The sequence below is a fragment of the Harmonia axyridis genome, chromosome 2 (assembly GCF_914767665.1).
Source record: "Harmonia axyridis chromosome 2, icHarAxyr1.1, whole genome shotgun sequence".
NCBI classification, from domain to species: Eukaryota; Metazoa; Arthropoda; class Insecta; order Coleoptera; family Coccinellidae; genus Harmonia; species Harmonia axyridis.
In genome coordinates this window covers 13,195,922-13,204,770 of record NC_059502.1, presented here as the reverse complement: position 1 = coordinate 13,204,770, position 8,849 = coordinate 13,195,922, and the positions used below count along the sequence as shown (strand labels likewise).

Sequence of the window (8,849 nt, the reverse complement as noted above, 5' to 3'; positions counted from 1 at the left end):
AAATGTGCAGTTCAATGATTATTTATTTTAATGTAACCTAGACTGTTAACTGGACATCGAGCGAATTAGACAAACGAAAGTGCCAAGAAAAAAATCGGAAAGTCTTGAAATAAGGATACAATTTCTAGAGAACTGAAGAGGAGGGGTGAAAAATATCTTAAGACAAAGAAAGATGTCGAAAATATACTTCACATCAAAACTACAAGAAACCAAAAAGCGTAGAACTGGACCAAGGTTTCTTTTCACATTTTCCTAAACTACCAGTGGTCCATCAAATAAAGTTCTGGAGAAAAGAAGCGGGCTCTGTTCCAGAAAAAATATAATAAAAATTTTAAATTGGAATATCTATGCCAAATTTGAGTTAAATATCTTGTGAAGGTGCTATGAAAAAAACAAAGCGTACGCGGGCCCATGTTTATAGGACTTTTTTCTTAAAATGATCCGGAGAATCTGTCATTTTCATTTGTACTTCTAATTCAAGAACACCATGTATATGTCCCCTCGTTCAAGTTACCATATACTTGGCTATATATTTACGATGGAGGAAATAAAAGAAAAAATATGATAAAAATATTTAATTTAAAAAAATTATTAAATACATGAAAAATTCACTTGAATAAATACACATATATGTTCTCTTTCGTGAAACCGATCACTCTTTCTTATCTTTCTCGCCAACTGGATTTTTACAGTAACACGTACAAGGGCAACATGCTCCATGTTCTCCATGCTCGCTCACGATTTTTCTCTCGGTGCTCGGAAGATCTTTAATATCTTCTGTTTTTCCCTCGTCTTTCTGATTAACTTGTACCACTTCCATTTTTGGTTGCATAAGTATCTTTGGAACCTCAGGCGGTGCCCCTTTCTTGAGTTCAGTTGGAAACTTCCAGATGAAGACGCTCCCAGATGCGTCCGTTGTCACCACTGATTTGCCATCAGGACTGAAACACGCGGCGGTTATAACGCCCGAATGTCCTACCCCAACATGGGTCGTGATGCCTAAAACAGAAAATATTATTTCTCTATTTCAGTATCGTAATGAGTTCATTACAGTTCTAAAAACAGTGCTGTTAGGGATTCACGGCTTGGCTTGATTTTTAAGCTACTCGGCTTGAGCTTGACTTGATTTCAAGCTTAAGTCAACTAGTAGTTTTTCAATCTCCAATCAAGTCATCAATTTATTTATCAAGAACTTAAATCATATTACTTGATTTACAACAGTTTTATTGTGTAGTGTCACATCAATAAAAAATTGATGGAATGAGAATGAACCTTGCACAAAACACTTTTATTTATTGAACTTATTGTATAAAAGAACCGAAAATATCAACTTTCTTGGAATAGAAACATAAATTGAATCACTATTAATCATAACAAAATGAAAAATAATTGAAAAAACAATTTCTCAATATTGAGAAACCTCCAGGCTTTGTTTGATTTCAAAATTTTCCATCCAGGATCCAAGACACATGAGGCATCTTATAGATTTGTAGCCTAATCTAATGCGATTTTTTAACTGTAAAAGCAGCTCTGGAAAATTGTCTTTCAACAGGAGCTGAAGATGCTGGCGTTGATAAAAAATCCTTGGTCATTTTGGCCAGGTTGGAAAGATATTTCTGAAACTACCAAAATCTACCAATAGATTCCATAGAAATGTGAGAGAACTACTAATAAAGTCACACTGGCGAATGCTTCAGTCTCTCGGCGCTCGAGGAATCCTTTATTTAGTCTAAGCGGGCACGAGATTGCAGAAATATATGCCGTGCGACTCGTTCATATGAAGCTTAAGTACTATCAAGTAGCTTGATATCAACTCAAGCAATAAATATCTAAAATCAAGTCAAGTCAAGCTCAAGTATGTAACTTTCCACGAGCTTGATTTTCAAGTCAAGTAGTTGGTTAAAATGTCAAGCGACTTGGCTTGATGAATCCCTAAGCGTTTTGTGGTGAAATTACCTTTTGTAAAGTTGAAACAAGGCTATTCAATGCAAAATCAATTCAGAATATTTCTGCTGGGAATTTGAAAAACTTTGAGTTCAAACGCATAATTACCGAGTTAAAACCAATTATTAAAATATCTTGAAAAAAAAATCAATTGATTATTCCTCACCTTCTTGATATTTCCACAACTTGACAATCTGGTCGTTCCCTCCACTAACGAAAGTGTCTCCATCTGGTGATATATCTACTGCGTTTATGGCGCCAGATCTAGAAGCGTCCAACTCCCTCACCAGAGTGCCATCGAGCACCTCCCAGTATGAGATTTTTCTGTCTGATCCGCCTGTCAAGATCTGGACGCTAGTGGGAAAATATCTGGCGCACATAAAAAGTGTGTTCGCGAACAGTATCTGCCTCCTGCAATATCTTATGATGTCCCATATTATGCAGGAACCATCCGTGCTGGCACTCACTGCTTCTGTATCGCTATGGTTCATGTGGATAGCCGATATAGGCCCCTAAGAAATGAATAATCTTATGGTAAGAGAGTTATCCCAGAATATTGACACATTATTGAAAATTTACAATCAAAGCCCTATAAAAATATGGTAGTATAAATTTGTAACGTTGTGAAGAGATTCAAAAATGTATTTACGCTTTTGGATGTTCCACAAATTTCAATTTGAGGTCTTTTGTGGTCCAATAAGTAGGTGAAGACTGATCGACAAAATTGCAATAACAACATTAATTGATAATTCACCTTTTACAAAACTTCAATTGAATTAATTTAATCGAAGGTTAAGAACTATCCTAGAACCAGCTTAGATTATTTTATTGTATTTGCCACTTTTTCCAACAATTGGGTTAAGATAAAGACTGATCTTCACCCAATTGGTGGACCACAAAAGCGGCAAAATCACAATGACACAATGATCGTGAACTATAATTCTTAAAGTGAATTTTAATTAAATGTCTATATGAGAGATTAAATTGCTAACTTGGTGCTCCATTTGTGTCATATTCAACCATAAGGCTGCTAATAACCAAAATTTTAAGATTTGAAGCGAAGTTATTTGAAGAATCATCGTTGCATTCGGTAAAAGTTACAGTGTGCTTTGGGATCATTGAACTATGAGAATAATTAAGAATATCATGCCTCAAGTCATGGTCAAGCAATGTTGTAGGATTATTCCTTCTTAACATGTATATGAGAACCAAATGGAGGAAGTTTGATATCAACACAGCCAATATGTTTCATATTGCCTACTAAACCATAGCTTTCCAGCAGGTCTGGTTGGGTTAGAACGTTATTTTCGAAAGCTACTCCAGAAAGATCTCAAAAAAACCCTGAGGTGTTATTTAAAGTCTGAGGTCTCTGATAATAAACAAAGAAGAATGAGGATTTCAACAAAGTTGGATAATTCTGGCCTCTTTAGCTTTGGTCTAGTCCGTTTTCCACCTAATGTTTGCCTATTTTAGTTCTAATTTTCTTTAGTCGCAAGGTATCCTATAAACACTTAGAAAACAGATCAATTTCATCGTAGGCCCTCCTTAAGAGTCTTTGCATTGGTTTGTAAACTAGTTCGATGTTATGCCTTTCAAGAAATTTTTCAATTTTGATTATCACCAAACTGATAAAAGAAGGCTTGGAAATTAATAATGGTGCCTCATATTTCGAAGGAATTCGACGTCTTAACCTATAATGCTGGTTCGAGCTATAATTATCGCACAAGAAGGCTGGACGTAAGTTATTCTACTTCTCTGTCTTTGTTAAGGTAGTCAGTAGATTTTCTTTGAATCCTGAGTCTCCTTGTTAGCCGGAATTTTCCAAAAAGGCCGGACAAACCTATCATGAAACCTTCAGGATTCAAAAAACAATTAAGGATGCAAATATTCAGCTTTATGGCTATTTCAAAGAACAATAACATCAAGTTTCTTCAAAATGGAAACCAAACAGCGTTGGACGCGTCCAGTGTCTGTTTGGGTGACCACTATTTCAAACAAAAAAATTCAATAAAAAAGATCAAAATTTATCGGTGCAATTTTCACCTTGTGCTCCTTCAGCGTGCACTCCAGCGACTGCGAAGACGGCGTTATCTTCCAGAGGCGCACCTGCCCCTCGCAGCCGCCGCTGACCAACAATTTCCCGTGCTTGGTCATCCCGAGGGCGGAAACGCCCTTGTTGTGGGCGTTGTAGATCTCGTAGATCAGTCTTCCGGTCAGCGGGGTGAAAGCCCTGATCACGCCATCGTTCCAGCTGGTCAATATGGACTTTCCGTCTTTGGCGAAGATCACATTCGAGCAGCTGAAGTTCTTCACCCTGATCCTGAGCAGTTCCTGCATCGTGATGGCGGACCAGAGTCTCACGTCGTTCTTGCTGGCGGTGGCGAACACCTCGGAGAAATCGCTGAAATCGTGAATGTTATGGTCAGAGCACAGGACCGAATTTGCTGGAGAGAAAAATCTAGGCGGAGTCGGCAAAATGATGAGAAAAGCAATGAGAGACTTGATGAATTGAATTAGATAGGCGTATAACTTTGCTTCCACCGTTTTTTTTTCCGACATTCGAAGTTTTATTGTAAAAAACTGGTTATACATTTATGATTCAAAGTATTGTCTATCGCTGGTCACTACTTTCTCCCATCTTTCGAGCAGCGAACGAATCCCGCGTTGAAACAACTGGTCATCTTCTGAAGCGATCCAATTTTTTACTTCCTCATAAAACCGGAAATTCTGATCAGCCAGGACGTCTGGCATTGATGGAAACAAATGATAGTCCGAGGAATCAGCGTCTGGAAAATACGGCGGGTGGGGTAGGACTTCCCATTTCCAAGAATATCTTGACCACTTTCGCAACATGTGGTCGAGCATTGATGAATTTGAATTGTCATGCTTTAAAATCACTTTATCGTGTCTCTCGTTGTATTGCGGCTGTTTGTCTTTCAATGCTCGGATCAAACGCATTAATTACGTTCGATAACGATGGCTTGTAATTGTTTCAGTCGGTTTTAATAACTCATAATACACTACGCCGAGCTAGTCTTACCAAATACTGAGTATGACCTTGGAACCGTGAATATTCGGTTTGGTCGTCGACATGGCAGGGATATCCCCATAATTTTCTGCGCTTGGGATTATCGTGATGAACCAAGTTTTTGTCTCCAGTCACATTGCGATGCAGAAATCCTTCCGTCTTCACCTTGCAAGCAGCTGTTCACAAGCAAACAAACGCCGTTCAACATCTCTCAGCTTCAACTCGTACGGCTCGCAATTTCCTTGTTTCTGAATCATTCCCATGACTTTCAGGCGTTTTGAAATGGCTTATTGCTTCACTCCTGCCAATTCTGGTTGCGTTTGACACGAGTATTGATCAAGTAATGCCTCGAATTCTGCATCTTCGAAAACATTCTCTCTTCCACCGCTATTCTGATCTTCGACGTCGAAATCACCGTTTTTGAAGCGTTGAAACCACTGTCGGCGCGTTTTTTCAATAATAGCGGCCCCACCATAGGTATTTGAGAGCATTCGATGAGCCTCAGTCGAGATTTCTTTATATTGAAGCAGAAAATTAAAACCTCCCACAAATGACGAGAATTTGGCTCGTAAGCTGACATATATAATCGAGAATAACTTTATGATGCAGACTCATATCGATTAATATTTCGATGGTATTATGTTTACGAATATATTGTATGATACATCTACGATCTATTTATTTCGACTACCACTTACCGCTACAGCCAACTATTGCAAAACGGCGGAAGCAAAGTTGTACACCTAATAGAATATATGACAGCACTTATTAAAGTGAAATTTGGGCATTAAGCAATCCACATTGAAGGCCTTGCTTGCCACTGAGATGGACTACTGCAGAAAGGCTGCTAGCAAGTCAGAAAGATGGTAAGAGTTAGAAATGAGCGAATTTGTTACAAAAGCAATAATCTTGAAAATTTGAAATACTTACTATGGAAAGCTGACGTGGTAAATTGTAGACGTGTGGCAAGTCACCACTAAATTGGCCTTGAACGTCTTCTTATCAATTATGAAAATCTCACAATTTGTCGTTGACACCAATATGGTCTTTTCACCCATCATTTGAATCGCATTTACTGCAGACTTAACGCAAGTCGACAATTTCTAAAAAACAGATGTTGAATTGAATCGAAAATTTTCTCCAAAAAATATATATCGGAAAGAATTTGAAAGTGTTCGAATCATTAAATAATCAATCATTTACCACTCTCAAAGCAGGTACTGTTGGTACTTTCAACCCCAAGTTGGTAGCATATGTTTTCTTCGCCTCGTATTTCACTTCTTCAACTATTTCCACTGTTCCATCACCAGCACCAACGATGAGTGGTCCGGTGAAAAGTCTTTTTATCGCAGTCACACCTTAAAAGTTGAACAAGATTGATACAACGGAAGATAATTCGTATCACAATAACAAGACAAGAGTGCATACTCTTTCTAAGGATAAAAACTTCGTCCAAAACTAGAACAGAAAGCCAGTGGTGGACACAATTGTGATGATTATTTCCTCACCTAGTCCATACATTTCTACAACTCCTGCAGGTAGTTTCTTCGGGTTCTTTGATATCCGGCCAAAGCAACCGACAAGAGCGGGAGTCTTTATGGGCTGAAGGATCTCGATGTCGTGGTGGAAATTCAAACGGACCTTCAGAATGTCACCGGTACTCGTGCCACAGTAGCAAACCTCGTCTCTGTCGTCGGAATCCATACAGACGATCGTTCTTTTGATCTTAAGCATGTTTACATCCACGCAGTGCGTGCTTCTCGCCTCTGCGTTTATGTGCCAAGAAGCTAGATGATTCTCACCTGAAATAGTTGTTATTAACATGCAGTTAAAAAGACTAGGTACCACACGGTGAAAACCGTCTTCTTTTTAGGTATTCTATGGTTAGGTAAGGTTGGATTTTCTGATTCTGTAAGCTGGAGCACAAAGAGAGGTAAATATTAATTGGTATTTACCGAAATGGCTTTTGATGTATATTCCAATGGAAAAACTGAAGGAGTTGAGCTGAACTAATTTCCCGGTAATATTTAAGATGAGAACTCACCACCAGTGACGTAGCAGGCTCCTCTCCGGTTCATAGTGAGCAGACAAGTGACTGTTCCCTGAATACCCCTTGACACCTGCCCTCCGCATAAGGCACTGGAAGATTGTACATGCCAAACCACTACTGATCCGCAATCTCTTCCTCCCAAAGAAACCAAATATTGATCGTCGAAAGAGAACATCACAGCCTCCACCCTTACTTTGTGAAGTTCATGCAGTGAGAGGATGCTACGTTTTTCGAAATCCCATACAATGACGGAAGCCTATAACAGTTTTAGTGTCAAAGAAATACGTTTTCACATTTTATCGTTTGCCCTAGGTTTCGATAAAAAACTCTCAGCATTTCATCGGCTTGTGCCAGTTATAAGATGGGGTGTGTTCTTTGCTTTGTAGTTAAGGATGGACCTGGGCAAATTTGCCCAGTTCTATCTTAGTGATAAGCAGTATCGATTACATTCGAGAACTATATTCTCGAGAACTTTCAAGAATCGAATGATCACTCGAGAATCGAAAACTCATATGTCGATTTGATACGATACGTGTTATTTTCAGTTGAAAGAAGATCTCTCAACTTATAACTGAATATAATAGAGCCGAGCTGAATACATGGTGTGCGAATGTTCGTGGTTGGCTGACCTTATAATGTGGTTACATCTTACATCTGATCGAACTTCAACGACATCGATTCAAAATAATAATAATAGAGGGCTGAATTTGGCAGTCCAGAACTATCGAATTCATATAATAAGCATAAAACAACATTGATACGAATAATAAATGATCTCAAAAGTTCTCGAGAACTCTGATCAGGTTTTGGAATACAATCGAGAACACCTGAGAGTCGAATGTTCTCAAGAATTATAGTATGTATCAGATTCTGCCCATCACTTTACCTGCCTAAGTAAAATAGAGAAAAAAATTTATACTTTCACGCACCTTAAATCCGATATGATTAATTTGTCCACTAGCTACATACTTTCCAGATCTTGAGACATCCATAGCGGATATAATGTTGGTATGTCCAGTCAGAAAACACTGTTGTTTTGTTACCCAATCTTGGATGGAAATTTTGTTACCGATGGGGTAAAGAATATGTTTGCCATTTGGATGTATTATCAGACCTCTTGGTGTTGATCCTGAAATTATAGAAAACAAACAAAATATCAGCATCAAATTAGTAAAATGACCCGGTTACTTCTTTACTCGGTACATAACAATGCGTTGGTAATCAATTAAGTGATATATTATGCTACAATAAGTGAGAGAAAAAACAGAAAAGTATTGAGTACAATTATCTCCATCCCACTAAAAATGATAATCGGCGAAATAAAGCTTTTACTTACCATCGAAACCGATTATTCCTCGTACTTCTAAATCTTTCACATCAACATCACCACCTCCATCATCATTGACCATTTTTCCACTTTTGCGGTTATTCAATCAAGTTCAACCTTATAGAAATATTTCGGTCTCATCTGGCTTTTAGGTGTTTGGAGAAATTTGATCTGTTTAAACTGACAATTATTGTTGTCATGATTGTATCAAAGCTTTCAGCCGTCTCCTGGAGAATTTCATGCATGAGTGAGCGTTGATCGATTAGCCAAGTTTCTCTAGTAATATTAATTGGATTTTTTTGGTATTTCCCATTATTTTGGAATTATACGAAGAAAAACATATTAGGTACCCCCCATGAAATTATCAGTTTACATTTTGGAAATGCAGAATTAAAATTTAAAAAACACGCTCTTCTTGAAAACTATAAGAGCTCTTCCCAATAAAAATTGTTAAAAATATATGTACTGTTTGGTAATGACTTTTTTGCATGTCCGAGAGA

At 37.9% G+C, this 8,849-nt stretch overlaps 1 protein-coding gene across 1 annotated transcript; it reads right to left on the bottom strand.

The window, feature by feature from the left end:
- Positions 1 to 560: 560 nt before the first annotated feature.
- Positions 561 to 8,551, bottom strand: LOC123672007 (cilia- and flagella-associated protein 52). Its single transcript, XM_045605949.1, has 9 exons — positions 8,359 to 8,551; positions 7,952 to 8,151; positions 7,017 to 7,278; positions 6,481 to 6,774; positions 6,176 to 6,330; positions 5,903 to 6,075; positions 3,988 to 4,345; positions 2,111 to 2,456; positions 561 to 999 (listed from the first exon to the last, which is right to left on the bottom strand). The coding sequence occupies exons 1-9, from the start codon at positions 8,429 to 8,431 to the stop codon at positions 653 to 655; spliced, it is 2,208 nt and encodes a 735-aa protein (XP_045461905.1). The 5' UTR covers positions 8,432 to 8,551; the 3' UTR covers positions 561 to 652.
- Between the last annotated feature and the right edge of the window lie 298 nt (positions 8,552 to 8,849).

Bases quoted from the DNA above. Each gene is read 5' to 3' on its own strand.
- LOC123672007 (XM_045605949.1), bottom strand. From the start codon at position 8,431: ATGGTCAATGATGATGGAGGTGGTGATGTTGATGTGAAAGATTTAGAA. The intron at 6,775-7,016 runs GTGAGTTCTCAT...CAACTATTTCAG, and splicing joins AGCCTGCTACGTCACTGGTG to GTGAGAATCATCTAGCTTCT. The intron at 6,076-6,175 runs GTAAATGATTGA...TCTGTTTTTTAG, and splicing joins CAGTACCTGCTTTGAGAGTG to AAATTGTCGACTTGCGTTAA.